The sequence below is a fragment of the Stegodyphus dumicola genome, chromosome X2, assembly GCF_044657685.1.
Source record: "Stegodyphus dumicola isolate Sdum_Otavi_A_Nest chromosome X2, ASM4465768v1".
Lineage (NCBI taxonomy): Eukaryota > Metazoa > Arthropoda > Arachnida > Araneae > Eresidae > Stegodyphus > Stegodyphus dumicola.
This window is the reverse complement of record NC_140781.1, coordinates 84,812,849-84,830,666: the sequence shown is the minus strand read 5'-3', so window position 1 is coordinate 84,830,666 and position 17,818 is coordinate 84,812,849. Positions and strand designations below refer to the sequence as shown.

Genomic DNA, 17,818 nt, shown 5'->3' with positions numbered 1-17,818 from the left:
AATATTTAGACATAATTTGAGTCGTAGAATCAAAATATGGAAGAAAATTGGCATGTCATTTCAGAAAATTCCAATTTTGTGTCAAAATACATATGTTAGAATGATGCTGTATATAAATCTAATATAAATCCTATGTTGCGCTTTTGAGACATGAAAAATACAATTTGAATTTCGTCAATTGACCCAGAAGAATAAAAGATACAGAACAGTCTTTTTTGTTTTTTTTTCTGGTGCAGAATACAAACTCACTTTCCCTTGCAGAAAAATGTCTAGAAATGCAAGTTCCTTTCATCTCTTTAGTTGCCTTACACTGTGCGCACTGGCTCTTCAAGTTTTGCATGTCGTGACAGCATCACCTTTGTGCCGTGTTGCCTTTTCATTTTACTGATCGCAAAAAGTCCTTTTCAAGAAATTCCTGGTTGTTTGTTGAAAAATGAATTTTTTGCTTACGTTTTGAACACTAGTCTATGTTTTGTAGATATTACTTATGTGCATGGTGTTGGTACAGGTAAAGAAGCATTATCAGTGTTTGGTATGTACACTCATTGCCATAAAAATTTGCACACCAAGAAATAATTGTGGGATCGTAACAAAACTTGGCATGAAGGTACATGTCGGATAGATATGCAAATGATTATAAATGCAGCGTGATTGTGCATAGCATAATGCCACTAGAGGACATTGAAGTTCGTTCTTCTTGGAGTATAAAACTGGTAAGCAAAGCTTGTTTGAGTGTACTTAATCTTTTGCTAAAGAAACGCTATGGTAGACATACCATTATGCTTCCATTGAAGCCAATATCAGCAGCTGTCAGAGTTCGAGAGGGGAAGAATCATCAGGATGATATAAGCTGGGTGGTCAGCTCGGCGAGTGGCTTGTCAGATAGGCTGTTTTGATTTTACTGTGAGGAGGTGTTGGAACCAGTGGACAGAATAGACGTCATTTACACGGTGACCAGTCTCAGGACAAACCAGTCGTTGAGAAGACCGTTACATCATACGACACGCATCATGACACAGGCAACAGCTTCATTACGGGCTCTTGTGTTTTGCCAAACCATCGCAAGATGCCTGGTTGATGGATATCTTGTATCGTGGCGCTCATTACGTGTGCTGCCAATGATACCCACCCACTGACACTTCTGTTTGGAGTGGTGTCGCACTCGACAGAATTGGTCTTTAATGGAATGGAACCAGGTCGTCTTCAGCGACGAATTTATATTCAATTTGACCAGTGATGTTCGTGTGTGGAGGCCCCGTGGTGAACGCCTCAATCCTGCCTTCGCTTTACAGCGACACATCGTTCCCACAGTTGGTATGATGTTAATGGGTGCCATTGCTTAAGATACACGGTCACCCCTAATATTAATCCATAGCACAATGACAAGCCAGCGGTACGTCCATGACATCCTTAAGCCACGTTTTGCCACTCGTGGCAGGGCTCCCAAGAGCCTGTTTTCAACAAGACAATGCTCGGCCACACACAGCACGGATCTTACAAGATTGCCTCCGCCACATTAACACCCTTACCTAGCCTGCTCAATTCCAGATTTGTCAGCAATCGAGCATACCTGGGATCATTTGGGATGGCAAGTTGGACAGCCTACAAGATTGGCTGAACTAGACGCACGTTTACAGCAACTGTGGAACGAGATGTCTCAGGACATACGGAACTTGTATGCCTCAATGCCCGCTCGTATCACATCTTGCATTTGTGCTAGAGATGGTTCAACAGAATACTAAAACTTCCATTCATATGTACTTTTTCCTGCAATAAATGATAATTTTTTCTTTTGATTTTCTAATCACTTACTTGTATCAAAGTAGTACTTACATATGTAAAATTTCGTTTCATTCTGACAACTCTTTCTTGGTGCGCAAATTTTTATGGCAATGAGTGTATATCTGTTATCAGGAATATTTTAATTTTTATGCTTCATTTTATTTTAACATCCTCATTTTCATATTTTATGACTAGTTTTATTCAGTTGTATATATTTAATTTTTCTTCCATAAGTCGATTTCTAATGTTTTTATCTATGTAAAATTTTTAAAATTTCCTTCATTTCGATATAGGGGAACATTTGTAATTGAATATGTTGGTGAAATCATTAGCAGGAAAGAGTTCAAGCAACGTGTTAAGCAATACGCTAGAGAGAAGTCAAAGCATTATTATTTCATGGCTTTAAGAAGTGATGAAATAATAGATGCAACAAATAAAGGAAACCTCTCACGATTTATGAATCACAGTTGTGATCCTAACTGTGAAACACAAAAGGTAATCAGAAAATGTTTCTTTTAAACTAAATAAATCATGGTTCTCACAGAATAAATTATTCAATTTTACTGCTGCTCTCTGTGATTCTGATTCCGAAATCTAAAGAAAAACAATCTAATATTACCATTTTCTCTTAGCAGTAAGTTTTTTTTTTTTTTTTTTTTTTTTTTTTTCAAGTTTTCAGTTTGGTGAGCAATCTTTTACATAAGTAAAAATATTCAATTAATTTTTACTTAATTAAAATATCATTGTTAGTTTAAAAAAGTGGTTTTCAGCCTTTTTTTATTTCACGGCCTTACTATTTTATACTTCTATTATTTCTCTTTTAAAAATTTAGCAATACATCTGTCTAGAACCACTGATTTAAGTTTTAATAATGCTAATTTTAAATTTTGTATTTAAATATATCAGTATTTGTTTTTTTCCTCCATATTTTTAGTATATGATCTTATAAGATTATTCTTGCATATAAGTAACTCCCTATAGGTTCACTTTGTAGAGACATTAGGTTAATTTTGGAAGCAGGAGAGATGAAAAATAAGCAATGCCTTCGCCGGGAATCAAACCATGGACCTCTGGAATATGTGCCCAGCGTGCTGATCGCTACACTCTGAAGGCATGCTAAGAAGGCGAGAAAAACCTTATATTTTTTGCCAACACTATACGGTTGAATCTAACTAGGTTTAACTGTATTTAGGGATATGTTTTGAATTATTAAATTGTCAAACTTGATGAATTCTGCAACTATGTGAATCAGGGTTGAGTTTTTTATTCATTTTTTTCCCCCAGGAGGGTGGCAAAAGTGGTGAAAATGGAAAAATAAAATTACTAATCCATTGTACTTTTCATGCAATTTTTACACTTTGTTTCATATTTTTCTACCTCTATGTTGCAGTTGTTATACTTGAGATTCAGCTTTAAATTAGTCTTTAAAGATATGCCACTTAAGGAATGATTATAACATAATACGTATTTTGGGGTAAAAGTCATGGCAACTATTTTTTTTCTTGAAGATACCAGTCCGGTTGGAAAATGTGACATATACAGACGAAAGGACAAGGTCTTAGCTACATGTGTGGACAATGAATAGCACTGAAATATCGTAACATGAATTTATTAGGGTAGTATACTGGGCAATATAGCCTTGACTGTGCAAAAGAATGATAACAAAATATACATAAAGTTCACATGACAAACCTGGGCCTAAAAACCTTCAATGTAGTCCCCTGCTACTGTCACCACATGCTGCCAGCGATGTGGGAGGCGCTGAATACCATCAGCCTCATCATTTGCCGCACCATGTGTGAATCAGGTCATCTGTTGGCGCACAGCATTGGCAATGTCCTCTCGTGTTGCAAACCACCTACAACGTATTGGTTCCTTAATCTTGGGAATGAGATCAAAGTCACAGGGTGAAAGGTCAGGAGAGTACGGTGGGTGCTCCAATTCTTCCCATCCCCAACGTTGGAGTAGCTGCCGTACACACTCTGCTTTATGTGGTCTTGCATTGTCGTGCAGAATTATTGCACTGTCCACAAGATCCAGACGTTTATCCCAAACACCACATCAAACCTGTCGCACCAGGAAGTCCCTGTAGTACTGTGCGATCACTGTTCTGCCATGAGGAACAAAGTGGCAAACGATGGAACCCCTGACGTCATATGCGATAATCACCATCAATTTGACTGAAGAAGGATTCTGACGCTAGCTCACTACGCACTATCCTGTGGATGGTGCATTTCTCGATGCCACTTGCCCTCTCTAACTCCAGTATTGTTCATCGTCTGTCTTCATCCATGAGGTACTCGATGACAGCATGTGCCAATTTGGTCCGCACACTCACCGGTCGTTCCGAATGTTGCTCATCACTGGTTGACACACGTCCTTGCTGAAACTTTCCTACCCACCATGTTACTGTACGATATGGTAGGGCATTATTCCTGAGGGCTTCTACTAATTCACTGTGACTTTCCATCGCATTTCTCCCTCGGAGAACGGCTATTTTGATGTAAACTCGCTACTCAACACGGGTTACTTCCATCTTGCACGGCACTCACCAACTGACTGATTTGAGAGCCCTCGCTATGACAGAGCCATCTGTTGTTCTGCATACCCACTTTGCCTGCAGAACTTCCACACGACACATATATGTTTTGTAATCCGTTCACATATCTACAAAGAAAAAAATAGTTGCCATGACTTTTGCCCCAACCCTCGTAATTTTAGTATAAAATAAAGAGGCAGAATTGCACTTTGTTTACTTTAAAAAAGTAAAATTCTTAAAGCTATTCAACAATATTTTCAATATTGCTTAATGAAATAAAAGTTTTGCAGGAGTTTCTAGTTAAAAGTTTCTTTCAACTATTAGAATAAATGAAAGAAAACTGAAACTGTGCTTTCAGTAGCAGCCAAACTTGGCAGCAAGTTTGTAACTGTGTAATAAGTCGCAAATTTTCTAAACACCTTCCCCGAATTTATAAGCTGTAAGGGATTCAAGAACATTAGCAAAAAATATGTTTGGGCTAGTGGGAGAGTTTTATTTTTAACCTTTTCAAGTGTGTTTCTTTTGTTCGTATTTTTGTAATATGGTTACGTAAATATGCTAATGGTAAAACTATTCGGTTGAAATGTTTTTTGAAAGAGCACCGCAAATCACAAGATGGTACTAATGTTGATTATGATTGATCTGTGTCCTATTCAAAGCATTTGCAACTGATTTCAGCTACAAGAGCAAATCTTTGATGCTACAATAAAAATTATAGGTACTGACAGTTTTTAGAATATTTAAAACAATTGCGCTAGTATAATCATTAGCAATTTTAGTGTAATGGCTGTGATTCTTAATAAAGGTTTCTAATGCTTCTAAAGACTGTTCCAATAAATATTGCAAAGCAATTGTTATTTTATTTTATTACATAATCTCTACATTCGTTTAGCCAAGCAGCTGGAGTAAGATGATTTTGGAAATACTTTTGCACATTAATCGCCTTGTTGCTAATAATAGTGTTACATATTAAAAGACTAAGCCTATGATCAGAACATCCACACATTATAAATATATCAGTTATCTTATTTCCTGTCTAATTTTCCTCCATAATTTTTTTAATTATTTGTTATTTTTTATTGTATACTGAAATTTATTTTGTACATTTATTATACTTCACTGTTTTAAATTATGCTGCCTTTTTTTACCCCTTAATCTTCCATATCCCCCCAACAAATGATTTTTCACTTAACCTGGTTATATGCTTCTGTAATAAGTCATTATGGCTATTATGTCAGCTATAAATTACAAGAATGTCATTTTGCCAGCTGCTGTTTTTATCATTTCATTTTTCATTTTATTATGAATTTTGGTGTGAAGGTAACTCACAGGAGATCTTCAAATAGCTAAACTAGATAAAAAAGACGAAGCAAATTTTTGGAGAGTTCATTTTTCTCAACTGAAGCTTTCCAGTGTGCATATATTCAAAGATAGCTGAATTAACACATTTTAAGACATGATTTCTCTGCATATTAAATATCCTTTTTCCAACTCCTACAGTATGAAATAGAATTCCACCATTATCTTTGAGAAAAGTCGGTGTCAGTTACCCTGGCTGCAACATTACTGTGAACATGATTGCATTTCTTGCAGTCTGCAAAAATATTGTCATCTTTGAGTTCTTGGAAGTACCCCCGTACTGTTGTTTGTGTTGACTTCCATTGTCCATATTCTGTGCATAATTTTGACACAGATAATCCAATTTTTTTACAGCCATTCCACTTTTTGCCTGACTTGCATTGAAACCTGCTTTTGCTTTGCAGTTAAAAGTCAGACTTTAATTTTTATAAGACAGCTGTAATAATAGCCTACAAAAAATTAATAAGCTTGATCAAATTAGAAAATTAAGGAAGAGCACAATTTAAACAGGGTTCATAGCAGTCCTTACAAGTGCTTATAAGTTCTTATATTTGAAAATAAAAATATAAAGGCCCTTATAGGTGCTTACTTTTTCAAAAAAAGCACTTATTTTTTTTTTTAGTACCTTTTTTTTTTTTTTTTTTTTAAGCGAATGCACATACCCCTGTATCAAAGCCAAAACTAAATAAACAACTTTTCTTCCTTATATGGAACATCAGGTGGTGAATCATACTTCTGGAAATAGCTTTTCACCCCTTTCTCTGATGTGCATGAGTACAAACAGGTGATGTCGTTTTATTGGTCAAAGAATTGTGAAAGCGGTAGAAAATTATCAATACATTCTGTATTCTTTTCCTCCCACCTAAGACTACATATGTTTGAATTTCTAATGAAGATTTTAATAATTTGCATTCTTGTTCGACGGGGTCACTTCATTATTTGTGTTTATTATGATCGTTATGCTTATAGTGTATGAATATTTATAATAATATATTTGCAGTAACTGCTGAAGTATAGATAAACTTAAAAAATGGGTTAACACAGATTAGCTTTCTTAGGAATAACATTTGGAATGGCTTAAATAAAGTGAAGGTAATCAAATAGTCAAAAAAAAAATTTTTTTTTTTTGGCCAATGCATTATACAGTAGAGAAGTTGAGGGGTTCTTCCCTTTCTCCTCAAAATCTCGAATATTGAACCCGTTACAGTTCGCTGCAAAGCAAGCAACGGACTTTGTTTTGTCTAACTTTCCAATCTGGATTAAATAGGACTAAATTTTCTGCGGTCTATCAACCCAGGCAAAGAATGATTCTATTTCAGAAGTTTAACGCAGTCTGTTCAAAATTAAAATGAAAAACACCTCATATTGGTAAGTCATTTTCTTTCCTTTTGTTTATTTATTTATTCTCCAAATACCGGCAGCTGTTGATTCCGATTGCATAATATCACGTACGGAAGAATTAAGGCACACATATTCCACAAATAACATTTGCTGTATTTTGCAGAGATAAAAGCATTTTACTGTGCTTGCTAAGCATATTATCTTTTTGTTCCATTGGACTGTTTTTATAAGATGCACATATCGAAATGTCAAAAGCATTATTTAGCCGAAAAATCTAAGGAACCGCTACAATCTACTCCCTCCTCTTTTCCAGTTACGCTTGACTATCCAGAATTTTCAGATATTTGGCAATTTCCAAGTATGCTGGTTAGTTAAGCTTTTACTGTTAAAGGATCACTGCTTGAAGCAATTTCAAGTCTTCTGTTTTCAGAAATGTTCCTTTTTTTACTTATTTTTAAGGGAAAACTGCTATACAACGAAAGTTTAGAAAATGTTTACAATTTTGATTCAAGTTAAATTATTTAAATATTAATATGAGTGGAAAAATAAATTGTATTTATTTTTAGGTGCCAAGCAAATATAATATATATATATATGGCTTATTATTATTTATTTTCTCTATTTTGGACTGAAATTTCATCATTAAATCTTGTAATATAATTTAGTTCTGCGTAGTCTTTTCCCCCTTTCATTGTAAACTAGTTCTGTAAATTGACCTGTTATTTAAATTTTTTTAAAAAAATGTAATTGTTTTGCATGGTTGAGTAATACTCACTCGCTCTTAATAAATACTGAATTTCTCATATTTTAAATTACAAGTCTAATTTTTCTTTTAAGGTTATGCAGTTATGTATAATGTAATTAGACAGGTTCTTGTTTTTTTTTTTTTTTCTTAAAATGTGCTTGAAAAGTGCTTATAGGTGCTTAATCTGTTAGCTAAAATGTGGCTACTAATCCTGTTAAATTTTTCTCCTTTCCCCACTGCTGTGCCAATGAAAGCAACATCCTTTTCCATACAAATTTGTCTTGTGGCATTGCTTATTGTTTAGGTCAAGCAGAAAAATACTAAACCTTCATGATCACGCTGTCGAAAGTGTAATTGTCGTTAGTGTCTATACAGTCACTGGCCATGGTGCAATTTCTCAGTTAGTTTATCCCAAAAGGTTCCTCTATATAATTTTCAAACACCTAACTGAGAAATTGCACCGTGGCCACTGACTGTATAGACACTAGCGACAATTACACTTTCAAACCTGATTATGAAGGTTTACTATTTTTCTGAATGTGACATAGAGGAACCTTTTGGGATAAAAATTGCATCTACATTAGATATGCTTTTTGTTGAGTATTGTATTCCCAGTCTTTGTAGGCTGGGAATCTTTTTCTTTTGGCTGGTGGTGTGATGGCCTGCATCAGTGTCAGTTTGTGTATTGTCTTTGGCTGCACTGCGATTCCCTAGCCAGCAGGTATTAGAAAGTGACATGCCGAACCTGTTAGTTGAGCCAGAACTCACATTTATGATGCACCTGCTTTTTGTTGAGATTTCTGCATCCCTAAATTTTTTATTGGAAGAAAAAATTAAAAAAAAAAGTGTCAGCCTGGAGGTCCATATATTAGATCATACTGCATAATTCAATGCGTGGATGATGTTAGTAATTTTTATTGGACTGCTTTTGAATTCAGATAAGGAACTGAAGTATGATATTATTATTTATTGACATCTGGGCCGTGCATAACATGCCTTTCTGAAGCATATTGAAATTGTATAGAGTATCTTATAAATTGTGCAGGTTTTAAAAAGGTAATAAATCAGTCAAAGTAACATATAAGAATAAAAATTTTTATTTCTTCCTACATACACTCTAATCTAATACTGTAGAGAAATATTTGACATATATCAACCTCCACATTTTTGGTGGGCATTGGTGGTGGTGAAGTTCACAATGACTTTTAACAATCATTTTTGATTATTTCACTGATGATCTGTTAATTTTTCTTTAAGTCTGTATTTAGTTTGGAAACTGTTTGGATTTGTTTATTTGACTTGATGTAAATAATTCCATAAAAAGACATCTCATGCCATTTTTGGTCACCTGCCATGAAGTCGGTTCACTCAAGAAATTTTCACGAAACAGTGTTTTGTTGACTTGTGAGATATGCGACAGATAGCTGCTGCCAAAACCACCATTCACAGTATTTGTTTCTTCTAGAGCAGGCACAAAAATCGTGAGATATTTATGAACCATGCGTCCTGTTTTTGCAATGAATTTTCATGTTTATGAAGCGTTGCTCCTTAGTGAAATGTTTCATCGGATCTAAACTTAAAGCAACAAATGCTTAATTAGTGGTAATGGATAACAAAAGTAGTAAATACTGACAATTTTCAAGCAAAATAGTACAGCACAATTCAAAATCTGCATTTTTTTATGAGACACCCTATATATTTACTGGCAAATACCACATCTTTTGGGGTCTGATTAATAGACACCCAATTTAGAAATATAAATCCTTTAATTATTCAAAATACTTACATGGCAATAAATAACAGGAATCTCGGTGATGAGTAAAACGCGTACATGAACTAGTAAAAAAAAAAAAAAAAAAAAAGGCGAAAAGTTCTCTTTTTGCAGTTGCGCAGAGATGATATTCTTATAGCGCATGCGCGGAGAGAACTCGAAGCACCGAAAAAATGTGGAGAGGAGGGGCAGGTAGCCCCACACTATCTCCTTTCTTGGAAAAAAGAAAATCTGCTAAAAATCTGAAAAAGAAAGGGGAAAATTTAGTCTTCCACAAATCGTTTTGGGAAGTGGACACGAAGTCCTGAATGAGTTTGATAATTTGCTTTCGCAGGAGCACTTTTTTACAGGTAGCTGTTCGTTTACTGGATAGGTTCGTTGCTGCCATGAGGCCTTGTCCACATCAGGTAAACTAGGAGGTTCAGATACATCATCTGGGACTAAATAAGCAGGTTTTACTGTGTCGATAGACACAGTGATATCGTGTCCCTGTTTAGATATGCAGAGTTGCCAACTCTCCCTATTTAGGTGGGAGACTCCCGATTTTTGACCGCTCTCCCAACTTTTTCTTATTTTTAAAATTTTTCACGATTTTTATGGAACTTGGCTTAATACTTTGTTATATGAACAAAACAAAACAAAACAAAAAAACGATTTTAGACGTGTGAAAGCAATTGAATTTTCTCTAGATTATATCTAAAACAAAACCTTGCAAATCAGATAACTTCTGCTTTGCGAGTGTGAGCATACGTATCCAGAAACGCCGTTCTCCAATGGGCATCAAGCTCCACTGCATTGTCATCTGGCATATATTAGCCAATGAGCACAAAGCAAGCTCAAGGCTGTTATTTGGGTGTTCTTTAGTTATTTCGTTCATCTTGTCCTGAGGGGGGTGTTTCTGGCTCGATTTATATCTTGACAGGGCATCCTAAGGGTAAATAATTACGAAACTGGCAGTTCCAGAACCCTGGGGGAAGGCCGTCTGTACGGCTGGACCAAGGGGTGAAAGGCTATAGGCCACCGAAGCTGGTGGTATCGGTAACGGGCATGGCTTTGCCTCTTGACCTGTATTCCGTGTAAACCCATGGTATTGGTAGCGGTGCGTGCCATGGCCAGTCCGTGGTCATCACCGTATTCCATGTCAAACCCTCAGTCGGTGGACTGGCATGAGCAATTAACGACCAATCAAATCGCCAGGTCAATATTTTGCCTATCCATGGCGAAACCTGAGAACCGGGAGTGGTGACCCCGTGCGCCCAGGTGTAACCATGGACACAGAGGAAAACCTAAAAAAGTCAGCCACTCCGGATTGGGGCCCCTGAGTCGTAGCGAATGTGAACTCTGTTCCTCTCGGGAAAAAGTTGACTGTGATCCACCCCTTACCTGATATGGGGGTTTTTAGTTGGGTCCAGTGCATGTAATACCATAGTTAAGTGGGGCACGCATACTAATAATTATTATTGTCCTGAGTTGTGTGAGTACACGTGCCTTCGAAAAATAGTTTTAGAAATTATCATCTTTTGTTATGTCTGCGTGAAAGGTAAAATACTTGTGTACGTTTCAAAAATCATACACAGTTGACTTTCCTTCCGTTATTTCCAAAATGAAAGGAAATGTAATAAATTTGCGATGTGTAATGTCTGTTGTTACAACTTTTCGATTTCGAATGGTGGAAGGTTGGATGTTCTCAAACATGCGCATACACAAAAACACAAGGACAGCATCAGTTGTTTTGAAAAAAATGAAAAATTAAATTTTTCTTCGGAAACAAAGGACTGAAAAGTTATTAATGCAGAATGTCTCTTCTCTGCCTTTTTACTGGAGCACAACCTGCCACTGAATGCATCGGATCATGCTGCAGCTTTATTTAGAAAACTGTTTCCCGATAGTGAAATCATTAAGAAATACTCAAGTGCAAGGACGAGAACAGGTGCAATTGATAAAGAAACGGGTTTGAAAAATAAATCTTCAGTTATTGATTGCATTAAAACAGCTCCGTTCTGCCCCTCTAGGGATGGAAGCAATAATACTGATTCAAAACTGTATCCTATTTTTGTTTCTTTTTTTAATCCAGAGTCTTCAGAAATTGAGTGCAGTTTACTTTCTGTCCCCATTTTAGAAGGACATTCGACAGGCTTTAATATAGCACAGCTAATTATTAAAACTTTAAAAGGAAATGCAATCCCTCTGGATAATTGCTTAGCACTTGGTGCCGATAATACACCAGGCTTAAAGACTGGTGTTGCAGGCATGTTAAGAAAGGAAAATTCAGATTTGCATATTATGAGGTGCAGCTGTCACCTCTTAAATTTAGCAGCTAAAAGAGGGGCAGCTTCTTTACCAATAAATGTGGATGAACACATCATTGTTGATATTTATTTCTGATATAAGGTACTTTTTGAACAGATTTTCGGTGTTACTTCATTTAGTCATGAAAGATGATGATATTGATGTTGCCACTGATAATATTGCAGTCGCAATTTTGCAGTTTACAATTAGAAAACTTGGATGAAGTTATAAAATCAGCTAAGATTGACACCCAATGGAGTTTAATTGGAAAACTGAAAGGCGCTGATGAAATTTTAAAATATAGTGAACTGTCTAGAATTATGTTGGCCATCTTGACAGTTCTCCATAGTAATGCAGAGTGTGAGAGGATTTGCAGTGTTGTTGCGAAAGCGTGAACTAAATTTAGAGCTAATATTAGCGATGGCACGTTAGAAAAACTTTATTAGCGAAAGCAGGCCTGTGTGGCAATTGCTATGAACAAAATTATGAAGTTTCTTTCTTAAGGAACGCAAAATCTGCCACTGTTCATAACATTTGTATGAAAACTGATTAAAGTTTTTTTTTTTTTTTTTTTTTTTTTTTTTGGGTTGTTAAATGATGCAAGTAATAAAAATGTTTTTATATGTAAGGTGTTTTTGTGTTGCTTGCATTTAAGAAATAGTAATTATTTAAAGTTAATTCATTATTAAAAACTATATTTTTATCATTTAAAAAGTCTTTTTAACATTGTGAAGAATCTCCTGATTTTTGAGTGTCATATGTTGGCAAGTATGGATATGGTAAAAGTTTTAGTACGGACCCATGTAAAGGTGTATGCAAGGAGGGTTTTACTGTGTCTACACGTAGAAAAACATGAGAACATATATCTAAGTGTTTATACACAAAGATCTGTTTTTTAGAGTGAACCATTTTGATGCGAGAAAGAGCATTGGCTGGTCCGTTTTCTGCACCACTCGCATGTTGAATTTCAGTAGTGAACTGGCTGATGAACTTAAGTTGATTAATTTGTCGAGGTGAGAGCTTGTCATACTTTTGGAAAAATGCTTTTGTGAGTGGCTTATGATCTGTAAATACTTGAAAGTTCGTACCTTCAAGCAGGTATCTGAAGTATTTGATAGTGGCAAATATTGCCAACAGCTCTCAGTCGCACGTACTGTACTTTTGTTCCATATCGCTCAATTTTCTGGAGAAAAATCCCAATGGTTCCCATGTTTTAGCATTGAGTTTTTGGACGAAAGCGCCTATGACTTTGTCTGATGCGTTGCACATAAGAGTAATTTTCTTTTTTGGTCTGTGTGAACCAGGTTTGTAGCCTGTGTCAGAAACTGTTTTGTCGATAATGTGACCTAAAAACTTTACGCATTCTGCAACAAATGTGCATTTAGGAAGGTTGACAGTCAAATTATGACTTTTTAATCTCAAACTTCTTCGATGTGAAGTGTATGTTCATCAAGGGATGATGAAGCAATCAAAATATCATCTATATAGACTAAACAGAAATTTAAATCTGACAGAATTTGATCGAGTAATCTTTGCATGGTTTGCTCTCAGCATTACGTAAACCAAATGTCATGTAGTTGAACTCAAATAATCCGAAAGGAGTAACTATTGCTGTTTTTGATATGTCTTCTTTATTCATGGGTACCTGGTGATAAGCCTTCTTGAGGTCTAATCTTGAAAAAATAGTTTTATTGTTCAAATTAGATGTAAAATCATGTAGATGTATAATTGGATAATTATCTGGAACAGTGATTGAATTTAATTTACAGTAGTCCCCGCAAGGCCGCCAAGATCCATCCCGGTTTTTTACCATGTGCAGAGGACTACTCCAGCAGCTTTTAGAAGGGCTACAAATGCCTTTTTGCACTAAATAAGCGAATTCTGCTTTTGCAGCAGCCAATTTGTCAGGTGCTAGCGCCTAGCCTTAGCTGCTGCTGGAGAACCTTTAGTTTTGATTACGTTCGTAATTCCAAGAATATTGTTATCCAAAGGCTGTTTTAAAACATTTTGAAAAAGAGAGTCATATGTTTTAAGTAAATCATTAAGCACATGTAACGGTTGTAAAACTGTAATGTTGAGTACAGTATCCCGTGATATCTTGCCATCTGACTCAACATTAGTCATGCTGTCAATTAATTTTTTTTTTATTTCAAATTAATCATAATACCATAATTACTTAAAAAGTCTATGGCCAAAATTGGTCGTGAAACATTAGCAATAGTAAAAGTCCATGGAAAAATTCGGCGTAAACCTATGTCTAAATTGACTAACCATTTTCCATAGACATCACTTTTGGTACCATTTGCTGCAATTAAATTGAGCAATGGTTGTGGTTTACATCGGTCTTGTGAAGTAGGAGGCAAAACAAACAATTCAGTGCCTGTGTCAACCAAAAAATGTGTTCTTAAAAGATTTTTCATATACAAGGAGGCGACAATTATTTTGGCCTATGGCGTTCGTCGCCACACACGCTTTGCCATCTAGTTTTCCAATTTAAAAGTGCAAGGTTTGTTGCATTTAGCGGCTTTTTTGCCAAACTTGGTGTGACCAACACATGGATGTGTTTTCAATTTGTTTATTCATGGGCAAGGATCCAGGTCTAGAATTAGAACGACCACGAGAGTGAGATCGAACATGAGAATAAAATGTAAAAATTTTATCTACTTTTTTATTTAAATCAGATATTTGTTTCTGTAAATTATCTAAAGCATCACTTTTTATCAGTAGAATAAGTTACTTTCGATGTCGTGTCCATTGCATGAAGCTGAGTAGGACTTTGTGATGTCAGAGATTTTGTCAGCCATAGCTGCTAATTTTTTAAGTTTGATATCAGAAGAGGCCAATATGGCTTGCATGTGGGCTGGAAGGCGTTGAAGCCACGATGATTTTAGCAATTCAGTGCCGATGAGAGGTCCTGCCAGTTCTTGCATTTGTTGGAGTAAATCAGTGTCTCTCAAAAGTTTAATTTTTGTTCTTCAGAATAAAAAAATACTTCAATTAATCTTTTTTTAAGAGTGTCATAAGCATCATTAACTGGAGGAGGATCAATTATATGTCACTTATCTGACTTAAGATGTCATTCTCGATGTGGCCTACCACTATATGGTATTTTGTGATATCGGTAGTTATCCCACTGTTAACCCCTTCGCGTCGACTGTCATGTCTACGTGCCAGCAACAAACACACTCACCTCCCGGCCAACACGCAGGCGTGCCAGAGCATTTTCCCGTCCACTACCGACTGTCACGTATTTGTGCCAGTGTCCTAGAACGTTTGATAAACTATAATTTCTGCCACAAGATGGCGCTGTATGTCCATATGGTTTCATATATATGTAAATTAGACCTTCTACTCGAAATGAGAGAAGCATGACTCGCATACACGTGCTTTTGATTATATAAACAAACGGGGAAATAAATGTTTCCGAATGGCGTGATTTATGACGTCTCTTTAAATCGCACTTTATTCGCATGTGGTAGTTGTTTACTGTAAGTAGAGAAGTTTTATTTGCACTAAAGCGTTGGGTATTTCGGTTTGCAGTTCAGTTTTTAGAAAATAATTAGATCTTGTTAGACGTGAATTTTTTCTGTTTTTACCGTTGCAATGTCGAAGCGTCGAAAATGTTTAACAGAGCATGAAATAGCAGAAATGATGCAAAATATTTCAGATATTGATTCTAAAATTCTGATATTGATTCTGAAAGATTAACTGAACGACATTTTCCAAAACTTTGCTCAGAAGAGACTGATAAGAAAATGAGGCGACGATGCTTCGTTTGTTCACATTCCCGGAAAAATCCTCCAAAACGGCAAATAAGTTATTACGAGTTCAAGGAATGTAACGTAGGACAGTGTGTAGATCCCTGTTTTCAAATTTTTCATACGAAAAGAGAATTTTAAGTAATATATTTAGTTTTCAGATGTATAATGTTAAAAGTTATAAAATGGTGTGTAATGAAAATAAAATGTGTAAAATATGCATTTAAACAAGAAATAAGGTAATTAAAGTATAGCGTAAAGGGGTTAAAGAATTGGCTTTCAATCTGGTGAAACCAAATACTTGGATTATCTTCCCAAAACGGCGGTACTTTAACTGAGATTCTGTTGATTGCAGGTGCTTGCATTGAAACGATAGTATTGTCGACAGACATGTTCGAATGATTAAAAACGTGTTCTTCTTAATGCTGTAGTCACCAATTTGGGGTTGGATTAATGGCTAGACACCCAATATAGAAAAATAAATTCTTTAATTAATCAAAATATGTACATGGCAATAAATAACAGGAATCTCAGCGATGAGTAAAACGCATACATGAACTACAGTCAAAAGTCGTTAATCTGGACTCGTCGGGACTTCGGCGATTCCTTATTATCGATTTTTTCAGATTATAGATCATCAGTTTAAATATGGTAAGATGGCATACAGAAATTACAAAATTAAAAATATGAAACCGTAATTTATGAATTAAAGAACAATTATGATCAAAAGGGTGTCAAACTTTACAAAAAGAAAAATTGTAAAGATTTAAAAAAGGTGAATCGGAGGCCGATGATAATTAAGTAGAGGCTTTATTAAATGATGGAATTTCACGCACATGGAACAGCACGTTTGTACATATCATGACCAAGAACTACTACTACTGTTGCCAGATCAACCTAAGCAAAAGTATAAAACAGTTACAGTTAAAATACATGACATTAAAACAAGAACGGGGAGTACGTGTGATTATTCTCAACACCCTCCCTTAATCACATATTATTTTACATTTATCTCTTAAATAACATAATCTTGGTTTAGGGAAGCATTTTGTAAACAAATCAGGTAACTGATTTTAACTAGAAACATATACAAGATTTATACCATACAATTTTACAATATCCCTAATATACTTTAATTTAATATCCAAATGTTTTAGTCTAATACAATTATTTTCATTTAATATTGCTTTAATTACAGGCTGATTATCCTCATAAACTGAAACTTTAATATTGTCGACTCCTAAAATTTCTTTAGATACATTATAAAATACAGTTAGGTCTTGAATAGCTTTTGCTAAAGCCAAAATTTCTGCCTCCGTAGAGAACAGAGCAATAGATTTTTTTTTTTTTTTTTTTTTTTTTTTTTTTTTTTAACAGACCAAGTTACAGAACAATCATTAAAGAAAATAATGTACCCGGAAATAGATTTTCTATCATTTGTATCTGACCCCCAATCGGCATCAACATAAACATTTATCATAATATCAACACTATTAGATTTACAAAATAATAATTTAAGTTCAGATGTCCCTTTTAAATATCGAAGAATTTGCTTCAGACCAGCCCAAGCACTGTTAGTGGGTTGTTCTTGTATCTGACTCAGACAGTTCACAGAAAACAGAATATCAGGACGAGTTGTCATAGACAGATACAGCAAAGCACCTACAAATTCACGATAAGGGCCATGAAATCTTTCACCATTCACAAAATTTGATGAAGTTGACTTTGTCACAGAGGAGTATCAGATGGCTTACAATCTAACATTCTAAATCTATTTAACAATTTTTCAACATAAGACTTTTGGCCTAAAGTAAGTTTGCTCTGTGAATATTCAAAACTTATTCCTAGAAATCTCAAATTTGAAATAGCACTTCAGTAAATCAAGAAAAATCGTCTATGATTGTAGCAAAATACTTTTCACCTTCCCTAGAGGGTGGATCCATGAGACCACATATATCAGTGTGTACCATTCTCATTGGCACATGCTCTCTGCTTCTAAGACCTTTGTTCATAGGAGTGTTGGAATGTTTTGCTAGTATACACTCTTCACAAAAGCTTGAAGGTGATTCTGATACTGGCAAACCCATTTCTTTTAATATTTTATCAGATGAGTGCCCCATGCGCCTGTGCCATAATTCTGCACTATGATTTGCATTGTATGTTTGAAGCTTTAACAGGTTCAAATTGACTCACATACTGTCCTTTCTCATTGAGTTTAGCAAACTCAAATTTTC

General features: G+C 35.3%; 1 protein-coding gene across 7 annotated transcripts in view; it reads left to right on the top strand.

Moving 5' to 3' along the window:
- LOC118179348 (histone-lysine N-methyltransferase SETD2-like) overlaps positions 1-17,818 on the top strand; it is a 205,043-nt gene that overhangs the window by 74,856 nt on the left and 112,369 nt on the right. For all 7 annotated transcript variants that reach the window (XM_035348531.2, XM_085808858.1, XM_035348536.2 and 4 more), the window contains one exon: positions 2,076-2,277. In XM_035348531.2, coding sequence (XP_035204422.1) covers positions 2,076-2,277 — 202 coding nt within the window. The remainder of the gene's footprint in view (positions 1-2,075; positions 2,278-17,818) is intronic.